Source organism: Buceros rhinoceros, unplaced genomic scaffold, assembly GCF_000710305.1.
Source record: "Buceros rhinoceros silvestris isolate BGI_N320 unplaced genomic scaffold, ASM71030v1 scaffold3399, whole genome shotgun sequence".
NCBI classification, from domain to species: domain Eukaryota; kingdom Metazoa; phylum Chordata; class Aves; order Bucerotiformes; family Bucerotidae; genus Buceros; species Buceros rhinoceros.
The window spans coordinates 26,256-40,231 of record NW_010433099.1 but is presented as its reverse complement, the minus strand read 5'-3'; the positions used below and the strand labels follow the sequence as shown (position 1 = coordinate 40,231).

At 38.3% G+C, this 13,976-nt stretch overlaps 1 protein-coding gene across 1 annotated transcript in view; it reads right to left on the bottom strand.

The window, feature by feature from the left end:
* Positions 1-3,364: 3,364 nt before the first annotated feature.
* CFAP97 (cilia and flagella associated protein 97) overlaps positions 3,365-13,976 on the bottom strand; it is a 25,631-nt gene continuing 15,019 nt past the window's right edge. The window contains exons 3-5 of the mRNA XM_010143979.1: positions 12,315-12,574; positions 4,161-4,311; positions 3,365-3,492 (exon numbers count right to left, since the gene is read on the bottom strand). Of these exons, the coding sequence (XP_010142281.1) occupies positions 3,365-3,492; positions 4,161-4,311; positions 12,315-12,574 (539 nt within the window). The remainder of the gene's footprint in view (positions 3,493-4,160; positions 4,312-12,314; positions 12,575-13,976) is intronic.

Below are 13,976 nucleotides of genomic sequence, written 5' to 3'. Positions count from 1 at the left end.
GGGAAAGAAGCTTCATGCCCCACATGGCAAATCTCTGTGCTCTCCTTGTGAAATCTCTCTCTTTAAACCAGCAAAATCTCACAACAGCATGTTCTAGTCCTATGTAAGTGCCACCACGTGAAGAGAACTGAGACCTGTGATTTGTGTTCCAAGACTTCATCGCATATAATACAGTGGACAGAAGTATGATTTTTGTACACAATCAGAGTCTGGAACAAAAATAGTGAAGAAAGGCATTTTAGGACTTTGCAGTGAGGAACGCTGGTAGTCCTGGAACCAGAAGTGACAGCTTCAAGGATCAGTGCTGTCGCATCCCATCTCATCTTGGCCAGGAGGAGAGTCAGCAGAAGACATAAAGCAGCTTTCTTAACCAACATATTAAAACCATGCATCCTGAAGACAAACCAGATCTGTACTGCAAGCAGCTCAAGACTTTGTGCAGGTAAATACCACAAGGATTTCACCACATACTCACTGTACCTGTCTCATAAGATACCCTTCAACACAGCAGGGACTCCCCTCTCCTCTCTCCCATTTTATTGTTGATGTATCACAGTGTATGCAGGCAATGATGAATATTTGCAATGGTCACAACTGCACAGATACAAGGCTTGATGTAAGCAACCTTAGTTCTCTCCCTCATCTCTACACTGACCTCATCAATCTACATTGACGTGGAGATTGTGCTCCAGGGAAAAGCGCAAACCCTCATCTGAGTTGCAGTATGACATCAGGGATGGCTCAAAATCTTCTGTAAAGACTGCAAACAATCTGATAGAGGAGAGGCTTTGGCACAGGGGAGAGCCTATAAATTCCATATGAGGAATGGCCTTATGTGATCCTCCCAAATTAGCTTGAGTCTCTTAGGTTTGCTTGGATAGAAACTGAGTTCTAAATGATTCAGTGGTTTGCTTGGGAAAATGCTCTTCACAAGTCACCTATCCAGACATGGATACATCATCCCTGCTCTTCTCACACTGTCAGTGAGCTGAGCTAGGGCCTTAAGACCTTCAGCATTGTAGAAAGACTACACAGCAGAACACTGTCCTGGAAGAAACTGAGCCCACGATGAGGCAGGAACACTTTGCGTGAAAACATGACATATTTCTCATAGTAGTGAGATCAGTATACCAGTGCTGTCACCCAAACTGGCAATCCTGTCACTTCAGCATGGAGATTGGCTCCTACCTAAAACCACAAGTCAAACCAGTTTGGCAGATCACTTTAAGGAGGAAGCAAAGCAGCTTGCACTTTTCTTTCAAAAAGAAAAAAAAAAGTTAATATAAAGTGGCAGCTTACAGACACAAAACAAGTCTATTAGCAACAGGATTCTTTTGTTATAAAAACCTTGATGAAATTATCTAACTTAACGAAGACCTGCCAAGATGGCTTACTGTAAAAAACCCACACCAAAGTCACTAACAAGTAAAGGGTATCAATGAATAAACTAATTCTTTGCATTCTCTTCCACTATGTGTGGCACCAAACACTTCTCACACGACTTCCTGTGCACTTTAATACTAGTTATAAAATTCTAAAAGCCACCGCAATGACAATTAATGTTAAATATTTTATTCCTTATGATTTACAAAAATTACATACAAAATTGACAGTCTTTCATACCAAAGTGAAAGTAAGATGATGCAATTGATTAATTTCATTAATTCCTTCACAGAAAAAATATGAACATTTAAAAAGTATTTAAACTGTGACCCTGATAGTCACATTCAAGGACAAAAATCTTTAAATAGCGAATAATTTTAATTACCACAATAATACAAATAAATACTGCAGCACTACACAAAAAATTCCTTACAGTTCTTACCAATGAGTAATAATTGCAACAAAAATCTGTTTGTCATGATGCTCCTTAAAGTTAATAGTTCAAATATTGTCAAACAGCTAAATTTGATCCACAGGGCACCAGGTGCAGAAGCTCTGCCAAACTACCACACAGGACCAAGTAAAAAGTTGGTTACAATGCAGAATACCCGAAAGCCTAAGCCTTCATGCAAGCATGAACAAAGAATAATAAAGTTTCCTTTTCACAGGGCTAAGGCGCAGCATTACTAAATACAGCTTTTTTTTTCTTTATGCATAATACAGAGAGATTTCCTGTGTCTCTCCTGGGAAGAAGCTGGGGAAGCAAGCAGGGTTCCAGCAATATCCATGGATAATGGCATCACAATTTATGCTCTTATAAGACTACAGTCCTACAAAATCAGCTCACTGAAAGTTTGCCTTTATGTACAGAAATAAAGCATACCACTTACTATTTGTGATTACCAATTCCATTAAATTTTGCTCCCCTTGTAAATGGATGTTGCTGCTGAAGCTTATCTGACACTACTACAAATATTTGGTATGAACAAGACATTAAAAAACAGGTTAAGAAACCTAACAAGATTTTCTGTTTTCTACTGTTTGTTTCTTTGGTTTTGGGGGTTTTTTGGTTGGGTTATTTGGGGGGCTATTTTTGTTCAGATTTGTTTTGGTTTTTAATCCTGGTTAATAGTCACTCTCAAAATCAGATGTTCAAGTTTCCTGCAGCTCAAGTTTATATCCCCCCACTGAGATGGGCAAGGATCTGCAAAAGCAGGACCATGAAATATTTCCCTTGCTTAGTATTCTCTAGCTTGAGAAGTAACTAAAACTTTTGTTTAGAGTGAATCTGAAACTGTTGTTCACTTCAATCTTGTTCAAATAGTATCAGATGCTTCTTTCCTACACAAAGGTCCCAATACAACTTCCAAAATTCTTTTAAATCTGGAAGAGACACAGCCTTGACTACAAAACAAACGTTCAATACCTGGAGTGCAATAGTGGCAGAACATCATCTTCTGCAGCCTCAGTATTCTAGTTAACCATGCCTGTTAACACAACCTGCTTTTTACCCCTTCACACTGCTGTGAAAAGAAGATTCTTTAAGTCTTAAGAACATGACCTACAAAGTTCAGAAGGCTTATCTAAAGCCAGGATAAAAAACAAGGATCATCTAGGAATTAAGCATATGCTTATAAGTTTAATGCAATAATTTTAATATTATTATTGTAAAGATTTTCTTTACATTTTGCAACTATAGTGCAGCAGTTCTGTCCTTCCATGTTATAGATAAAAATTCCACTTATGATTTTGGAATAAAATAATAATTAGCAATTCTATTTAACTTGTCCATTTAAATACCTCATTCTTCCTATAATGGAAAACACTGACCAAAGTGAAAGTGTTCACTTAAACCCATTTAATAAGGAATTACATCATATGCAATGTAGTTTAATCACTGAGCAACGCAGAAATTTTTGCGCACAGAATTAACAAAAGCACTAAAAGTAGAAGGATCATCTCAGAATGCGTGACAGCGTGCTTATAACCAGGCAGCACGAACGTTAGCGGGTTTAGGTCTCTGTAATGCCCCACTGGCTGAATCAGACACAGGCTTTTCTTTCCTCTGGGTCATTGTACTTGGTACAGTGGATGCTCTTGAAGTGCCTCCTGTTAACACACACACAAAAAAGTAAGAATGCTTATGATACAGAAAACTTTATGCTCTATTAGTACTGCAACACTCATTACCATAGTTTCCAGAAAAAAAAAAACCAAACCCACCAAATCGCAGTGAGTTGAATACAAACCCAAAACACTGAGTTGTCTATAAATGGTCAGGACAAAGAATTCAAGCCTATGCCGTAGTGCTGTGGTTCTTTAATCCAGCTTATATGGATCCATGGGGACACAAGATCTACTTCCAAGTACTACACACACAATTTCTAAGAGAAACAAGGCTACTGTCAGTAAATTTACATTTTCTGAATGAGAATTTTATCCTTCTTTGGGGTTTTTGTGTTGTTTTGGTTTTCTTTCCCTTATCTTTTCAACAAATTCCTTTTACAACAGGGATTTTTTGAGCTTCTTGGATAAGATAATTAAAACGATAATTTGTTAGAAATTTAGAGTAGTAAGTAAACAATTCATACAGTCATCACACTTTTCGTATGATTAAAAAAAGTCACTTTAATGGTTTCTGTGTGATACATGATCAAGACAGAGAAAGGAACTTTCTTTACTTGCTGTTCTTAGCAGTAAGTGCTTGACAATTCTGAATTATGAAAAGATAGACGCATGCAAAGAAATGCAAGAATCTGCAACTTCAAAGTACTTACTTGAAGGACTAAGCTGGCTGAAAGCAGATTTTCCTCTTCTTACAGATGGTGAAGAACTTAGATAACTCATCTGGCGTTGGTAGTCCATCAATTGTTCAGAACGCCTCATACCAGCTGTTGGTTTCACTGCTTCCAGTCTTTTCAGAAAAGCCTTAATATCAAAAGAAAAAATATTATTGAGAAAGAGAAAGAATTAACAAGCAGCTACAAAACAAACATTCACAAACTCGTTTTTTTGTTTGAACTACAAAAAACACCCAAATTTTTAGCACTGCACAACACAAACTCCTCCACTGGTGGCCAGCATAGGCTATGCTGCTCACATTCAATTCTTTTGTCAGTGTAATGACACAAATAGTAACTATCCCTTATATACCATCGGTTCTACCTTGAGTACATCTTCAGTGCTCCATAGTTCTCTGTACTTTATGATAACTTGAAACAATACATCAGTTTGGCGATAGTAAAGGTGGTGAGAAGATGCACTCTTTTAATCCTACCTTTGGTTACTCCTCTCTTCAAAACTTCCAGAAGGATGAGAAGGGTTTTTTGTTTTGGATTTTTTTTTTTTTTTAATCTTTGCTCTGCAAACATACTTATACCACTTCATATTGCCCTCCAGGATTCCCAGAGAGAATTACTGCCCTCAGTTCTGTGAGAGTAATATCAAAATGAAAGCACAAGCATCCACCTGACATCATTTGTTTTATCCATAATGTAATTTTAAGATATTCTAGTTGAAATTGTTATAGACATAATCCTCTTGCTGAAATTAACCTTGGAAAGCATTAAATCAGAACAGCTGCTTACATAGCATTTGTAAGATACAGACAGTTTCTCATTCTGCACAACTACTACTTGAAGCAGGATTTATTAGTTTAAGACATTTAACCTAAAAAAGTACCTGATGGCAGGACAAATTTGAAGTATCCAGCTACATACAACTGCCAATTAACAACTTCACATTTTTAATATATTTTGCCTCCAGTGCGTGCCTTGCATAGATCTATACCTCTACTCCAGTAACTAATTTAAATTCATTTGATGGCCTACAAACACTTGGCAATGACAAACCATCGCTAGTCGGAGTTACGACACGCATCCTATCAATAACAGATAATGCAAACTGATTATACGGGTCTCCAAAGTACTAAAAATACCTCTGTTAATAAGGGTGTATTGTCTAGATGCGTACTTATACAGGTGGAAGTCAAGAATCTGTCTGTACAACCATTAAACTGCACTTTGTATGAAATGAATATTCTTCCCTACTGCCAATCAGGTACTGATATTTTTTTTTTTAGAAGAGTAAAAAAAACTAAAAGAAAATTACTTAGGAAATAGTATAGTATTCACACAATGTCAGCTGTCATTGTCTAGCTGTAACAGAAATCTACAAACTCTTGGTAGTTTATTCATGGGCACTGGAAACCTGCACAGAGTGCACAAGAGAGAAAGGACAAGTGATTTTGGCTCAGATGTATGTCACAAGTGCTTGCATCAAGTGCCAGTCAGTTCATCGTCAAGTGGAAATACCTAAGTAAGCAAAAGTCAAAGGAAGGACTTCAGCTAGAAATAGCTCTTCACTAAAGCCAGTTGCAGAACAAGAAATGGTCACTTGTCTCTAAATGTTAAATTCAACATTTTACTCATAACTTCGTCCGCATCTCCTAATGCAGCTACTTACATTTAGACTTGCAAAGATCACTTATTTACCTTCAATATCATAAATGGAAGCTCTCAATAGGTTCGGTTCAATCAGGATCAGGTAAATTATAGAAGTGACTCCACTATGAGAGTTGAGCATATTTCGAGTCTGTACTCCAACGGTAACAGCCTTAGAGAATTCCTACCTTAACACTTGCAGTAACTTCAAGCTCAATTCCAAACACACAATATTTAGATATGCCTGCTCTATCCTAGTTTAAATACAATTCTCTGCTTTTGCTTTTATGCCTCTATTTTGGCAAGTATCAAGTCCCCATTACTAAAGTAAAGAGAGACCTCGCTCAGTACTAAAACATTACTTTATGAACAGGTTAACACAGGACTCGATACAGCCGTGAGCTACGGAAAGAACAGATAGAGTTTCTGTGGTGCAAAAGTGTTCTAAGAAAAGCTCTTACAGAGAATTAGAGAATAGCTCCTGTGGTTCCCTTGCCCTCTGCTGCAGACTGTACCAAGGGCATGTTAACTTACACACACTATTTGCAGCCATGAGTTTTGCAGTTTGGAGATCGTCCTGCTGCATACAGAAATGAACTCATCACCACGCTGAAATGGCAGTCCTGACCTACTAAATCTGTAACCCAGAACTAATCCTATTCCTAAGGTTTTAGTACAAACCCTACAATCTTGGGGTCCTTAACCAAGGAACTACCTTGTACAATGGTACAAGTACCTTGAACAAATGTTCTTTTCAATTATATATATAAATCTACTAATTCTTTCATTATGTTCTCCTTTTGAGAAATGGACTGAAGAACACTGCCACTTCCCATGTTTTCTGAAGTACCAAATCTCTGGAGCCTTAACCCTTGCACAGCTAAACTAAATAGAAAATTTGTCATTGATCTTAATGACCAAAGGAATCAGAACACATAACATAATACGAGTATTCAGAACCAAATATATGTTTCTGATCAGATTTAAGGAACAACAACAAAAACAAAAAAGTAACAGACACTAATGGCAGGAATGTCATTAGTTGCTCTAAATTGCATTGTAGCTCCTCAAAGCTCTTAATTCAAGCTCATATGTCTGCATCTATCTCATATCACTGATATTCTCCCAAGCTTGGCAAAAGCCTCCCAAGGCTTCTATATCCCCCATCTTCCTTTATTATAATACTGAGTTCACAATAAAAGTAGAATAATAATATAAAAGAAAATCACAGGTGTTCCTACACCATTTCCTCCCAGGAATAGGATAAACCTTTATAGCTGCTATCTATGTCCAAATGCCTTGATTTATAAAGACACTAAAACACATATTGTCAATGACATAAGGAAATGTCAGATTGCCAGCACTTGGAGAACAAAGATACAGACACTGCATCAGAGGATTGCTGCTATACAATGGGCCAAGATAAATGCTGCTAATTCAACTCTGGGCATGTTAGGCAAGCACAAAAGCTAATTCTAATGCTCTCTATCAAAAAAAGGAAAAAGAAAAAAAAAAATCAGTACACACTCTTCTGCAGCTATGTTGAACAAGAAAGAAAAAAACCACTGCAAATACAGCACTTCTAAATTCAGTTCAGCGAGAAGGTAAAAAATATGTAACTTTTTCTTGTTGTACTTTGCTTTTTAAATTCAGTTTCACCTCCTCTGAATCCTAACCAGCTGGCTAGTGTGATTTGACAGCTGTTCAAAGTTATTTATATTATGCTCCTCTAATGTCACTGATGTTAGTGACCATACTGTCCCTTTGCAGAGTCCAGGTGGGGGAGGGGGAAGTAGATAACAGTGCATTCAAGGACAGCTTTCTGTTCTTATCAACACAAGTATTTGTAATTTTCTTCAGTTGCCAGTTCCATTAATCAGCTCCAACCTGACAAACATCACCATGAAGAAAGTAGACTAAGAACACAAAAAAACAAAACAAAATTGAGCAGAGTGCAAAATAACCAAAATTTCCCCTAAATACTACAATCACAGAATTGCACTATATTTGCACTGTATTGCAGTAACTGCAGTATATTTTAGCCAGGCACATCTGCATGCCAATCCCACATCCTGATAGCTTCCCCTGATGAGAGGGCCATGGGAACTTTTTTTTTGGCATTGTACTTTGTATCTCAGAAACTACCTACGTTTTGTCTTTAGACTTGGCATACAATGGCTTTGAACCCTAGTAAGTGAAACTATCTTATAAAACCCTATGTGCTTGAGTTTCTAAGGAGCCACCAAGCCAACATAAGTATTTCAGAGCTCCTAAGTTGACCAAGATGACTACATTTACCTTCTAACTGCATTTCCTACAGCTTTCTCTTTCAGACTGAGACCACTAAGGCCAAACAACCTTGGTATTTCTACGACCGCGTAAGCAGGAGTCCTGACGCTCTCAGACTCTGGGCATGGTCCTTGGGGTCAGGACAAAGGGAGAGCAGAGAAAGGCAGTGTGGAATACATCGAGAGAGGAAACTAGAAGATGCCCAGGCAGAGCCCTGACGGACCAGCGTCCTCTCCCTCCTGTTTCTTTCCATGCCTAGAAGTTAGCTCCCTGGCTGCAGAATGATACGGCACAGCAGAGGATTGGAGGCTGTGGCTCAAGATAAGGTATATTCTTTGTATTTGGTGACAACCAGTTAGAGGGATGGCCAAAGGCACTATCCCACCCTTACCATTTTCTCCCCATCCAATTACCACAGCCCATCAGCACTATTAAATCAAGCAGAGATAAATGAATATACATTCATTTATAGTACTAGCATTGCTGAAGGAGGTTCAGGTTTTCCAGCAAGGCAAAGGCAGCCAAGAGTGCAAGAAAAAGGAAACAGTGTCGCTGACAGATCTTTGTGATGGTAGGCAGCACTGTGATGAGAACAAATGGTGGGAAGAAGCATTAATGACATTGCAGCACAGCTGACTCAGGGAAACAAGTACATGAAAAGAGAAATATAGCCCTTGCAGAGAAACACAGTAAGTGATTTTTTTTTTTTTTTTTTTGGTGTGTGGGAGGGTGACTATACTGGAATTGGGATCACAGCTGGATCCGTTAGGGCTTAGGGAACATTTGAGGAGTATGATGTGGGGGAATGAACAACAATGGAGCGTATGTGCAGTGAGTCTTAACTAGCATGGGGTAGGAATAACACAAAGGGACACGTGGGAAGGCCAAATACCCACAGGAAAGGAGAACACCCTTATCCCCCTTGATCCAAGGTTTGAGAACTGCTGTCCCAGACCTGCTACGATCTTCCAGTATACTTCCAGTGCAAACTCAAAAGGTCACTCGCTCCTTAAGAACTTGGCTGAATACAGCAGCTTAGCTTGTTAAGGTCATCTAATGCCTAAATCCTAGTCAGAATTAATAGAAATGATGAAGAAACACAACCCATTCAAAAACCACAGAGACAGTAATTACTTCTAAGTTTATATGAAGTGACTGAATAATGGTGCAGTAGCTGCAAGTCTGTGTTTCAAGGTCCCAAATACTTAACTGTGTATACCAGTCTGGATTTTTGCATTACACAGTAAACCACTAGATGTTCAAATGGTGTGTTACATCCAGCCTATGCAACAGAGAGTATCTTATTTATATTGGCAGAAATAATGATTCATGTGTCAATAGGGACAAAGACACATACTTGCAGACATGGGGAAAAAGTAACACATCAGTCACACTTGTGTTCCTTTCCACTGGAGAGGAGACAGTGTTGAGAGTATCTTCAAAAACGAGAGGTTTTCTGAATCAGCAGCATCCTCTATTGGCAACGGATGCACTCTGGTCTTGCAAGCTCAGATAAGCAATCAAGAGCAGGTTCCACTTATTAAAGCATACAGTCAAAACTAGCAAGTACAAAATTCTCACATTAATTTTAACAGTGATTTTACTAATTGTGCTTTTTCCGTAATTGCTAATCACTGCCTTATAATTGCTGTTCATCAGAGCAATGCATTTTTTCATTCCATCATAGCTCTTTCTAGCAGTCTGTGGGACTGTATCTCCTTGCACCCTTTCACAAAGCTGGAGAGCACCAAACTGCTTAGATTCCTCTCTAACTTCCCAATATTTTTATTACCCTCCCTGCATCACCTCTGATGCCAAATGCCTGCATCAGAAATCAAGCTGTCTTTTTGTTAACAGTAAATACAGGCATTGCTCCAACAATGTTCTAGCATAACATGTAGAAGTTTATTCTAGACAAGATGTTAAAGTCAGGACAAGAAATTATAAATACTATAATCCAACAGGAATAAAAAAAAAAATCTCTGCATCAAACCCCTTTAACCTCTTGCATAGACTACTGCTGAAGATTTCTACTCTTGAATTATTTACAAAACCCTGCATCCTTCTCATAGGTGTATCAAGCAGCATATCCTGTACGCAGTACCTCAAACCCTGTCTAAAAAATAAATTCCTGTCAAGTAATAGAAAAAAAGATTGATAAGGAAGTTGCATTGAATTCCAGCTCTTCAATCTACAAAGGTGAAGAAAGCTGCTGATCAGAAGAAAACAACAAGTTCATAAGGCACATACTTTTAGCGAAAGAAATAAACTTCATCAGTGGGCAGGGTAGGGCAGCTCTTTCATTTATAATTTCTGAAAAAAGCATGTCATACTTGTAATGCTAAAAGACAGTGCTAGAAAAAACCCATAATAATAAAAAAAATAATCAATGTTACAATTATGATGCTTATACACTTCAAGCAGAGTAAAATGATAGCAATGTTTAACAAAATGTAAGAGCTGTACTGATGAATTACTCTTCCAAAAAGAGTAAAATGTATCAACCTGAGCTTGGGGAAAAGAACAAACCAAAGGTTTATTGGTTTATAGCATGATGTCCTAACATAAATTCTAAGGAATGATTCTGATGTCTAAGATGCCTGCTCACGTTGCTGACTACAACAACTAAAGCATAAGCAAGTAAATGAAGGATATTATTTCTCAGACAACAAGCAACCACCATTAATCTGTAATGTGCTAAAACAGCAACATGAGAAATTACTGTATGATCCAAAAATTAGAAAGGTAAGACATCCTTGGACAAAGGATTGCAATATAAGAGAAGTTTGTGGCTTTAAGTAAACAGTACTGCATTGTAAAATTACATATACATTCATCTACAGTAATCATCTATAGTTACGTAGTACAGCATATTACTATTAGACAATGAGTAATCATCTATAGTTATGTAGTACAGCATATTACTATTAGACAATGAGTGACTGTGACACAGCTTTTCCTCCCCACAGCCTAAGAATATACTCTTATTATCAGGGTTCATGTGGAAGAGCAAGTCCTGCTTTCAGCCTTTTAAATAAACAGAAAACAATAAATGAAGAAAGTCCTCCTACCACCCTCAAAACACTGAAGCCTAAAAACATTTCTTCCCTAGACACTGAGAAGGATCACACATCTATAACAAGTATTCTATGCCAAATGCTTTCAGTGTGTGAAGTATAATGTTATTTTGGTCAACTGTGGTCTAGTGGAGCTGGTGAGAAGATTAAAACTTTTCAAAGCAGGAAACTATCTAGATGTCTGAAAGCTGGAAGAACTAAAATCTAACAGATTTTCCTGAGTAAGTCAGTTAGACTTTCTCCATGTTGAATCTGTATCAAAGGAAATTCCCACACAAAAGAAAAGCAATTACTTTCACTATAATTTTCCCAAATATTTTAACTAAATCTCCTTTTCAAATACACTAACAAACAACTAGGATATATAAAAGATCATTACATGTATTACAATTCAATCACTAAAAGTATCTATTTCAAACCAGTATCATTTTTGTTATTTGACAACTCTGCCAATATCCTCGAGTCTGAATTTTTTTTTTACTAAAGTTATTGTGATATAAATACTGCAACAAGCAGAGCACAATAAATACTGAAAGAGATGAATAGCTATAAGATTAGTCAAAACCCAAACCTGATACTCACTTTGTATTCTTCGTATTTCAAATATAACAGGTCTGATGCAATCATATTGATTGCTTTATTTTTTGCAAGCCTGTACTTGAGAAACTAGCAATCATGATCACAAAATCATCTGCTTGGAAGAGACCTTTAAGATCATCGAGTCCAATCGTTTACCCTGCACTGCCAGGGTCCCTAAACCATGTCTCTCAGTGCCACATCTACACGTCTTAACACTTCCAGGGATGGGATGAACAGAGTCAGACTGCTATCCAAAGTAAGGGATAGCACGTTAGCAATAATGGTTGTTCCTCTTAAACTGAGTGATAGTGAAGTAGAGCAAACTCATACAAACCAAAATTGATTTTCATCTGAAAAAAGCTCCGCTTCTCCCCCACCCCCAAAACATATGAACTATGCAAACACCATAGTAATGGAAATTCATTGCAGAGGTAGTGCAGTAAAGCTCCAAGTGCTGCCTTATCAGCTTTGTAAGTATTTAGCAGTAGTTGATCTAACAACAAACTTCTCGATTTACTGATCCAATTCAGTTCTCAAAACTTACCAGGTTTTCTCTTTCAATTCTTTGCTGCTCCTTTTGCCTGTTGAGGGCAGTGTGGTACAACTTAGGAGGCGGTACAGGTGACTTTTTCAATGTGGTACTTCTTGACTTTGCAGATTGTCTGGACAGTTCTTTTAGCAACCTCTGGTTTTCCCGTTCAATTTGTCTTACTTCTTCACTTGTAAAAGAATAATTTTTCCTTGTTCGTTTAGATGGCTGTTCGATGGTTAGTTTTTGCTCTTTTTTCTCCAACTGTAGGAAAGCTTTAAAATAGCAAAAAGTTAAATACTCAGATTAAAAAAAACAAGCCAAATACTCATTCTATTATTAGGATTTATTTACAGACCTGAAAAAACAAGGTACATTTCACATCCCCTCATAAGAATTCCATGTTTAGGCACTTCAGAATTTTTCAGGGTTGCTCAGTTGTCCTCAGCATATTGATTTTACACAAGCTTCATCACAAAAATCAAGTCTTATTTTGGTCTTAGTTAAAACCCATCTGCTTCCTTTTCACTAGGAATCCATGACTGGTAATCCAGGGGAACCGAACAGATGCAGTGAAACAGTTTGTGATTCTATGCCTCACAGCCTGTTGCTTTGAGGCATGCTGGGAACACTGCAGCCCAGTTGAAGTCTTGCTGAGATGATCCTGGGGGCTCCTAGGGTAATAGGAGCCAGCTGAGAAACATTGGTGAAATCTCTCAAAGGAATTAAGAGGGTGTTCCTCCAAGAAGGTGACACAGCCAACAGTACAGTTAAAGTGTCTCTACATCAACACATACAGCATGGGGAACAAACAGGAGGAGTTGAAAGCCACTGTGCTGCTAGAAAGCTACAACCTGATTGCCATTACTGAAACTTGGTGGGACGAATCCCATGACTGGAGTGTGACTATTGATGGCTACAGGCTGTTCAGAAGAGATAGGTGAGGAACGAGGGGCAAAGGTGTTGCCCTCTACATCAAGAAATAGGTTGAGTGTGAAGGACTGTATCTGAGGAGTAGCCATAAGTAAGTTGAAAGCTTATGGGTAAGAATTAGAAACTGAGGCTAATAGGCGCCAGCTGAGAAAGAATGGTGAAATCTCTCAAAGGAATTAAGAGGGTGTTCCTCCAAGAAGGTGACACAGCCAACAGTACAGTTAAAGTGTCTCTACATCAACACATACAGCATGGGGAACAAACAGGAGGAGTTGAAAGCCACTGTGCTGCTAGAAAGCTACAACCTGATTGCCATTACTGAAACTTGGTGGGACGAATCCCATGACTGGAGTGTGACTATTGATGGCTACAGGCTGTTCAGAAGAGATAGGTGAGGAACGAGGGGCAAAGGTGTTGCCCTCTACATCAAGAAATAGGTTGAGTGTGAAGGACTGTATCTGAGGAGTAGCCATAAGTAAGTTGAAAGCTTATGGGTAAGAATTAGAAACTGAGGCAATAAAGGGAACCTTGTGGTTGGTGTCTACTACAGGCCACATGATCAAGAGGAGCCTATTGATGAAGCTTTCTTACTCCAGCTACAAGAGGCATCGCACTCACAGGCTCTCGTCCTGCTGGAGGACATCAACCACTCCAACATCTGCTGCAAAAGTGGCACAGGGAGCAGTCAGCAATCCAGGAGACTTCTGGAATGCATCAAGGGTAACTTCTTACGCCACATAGCCA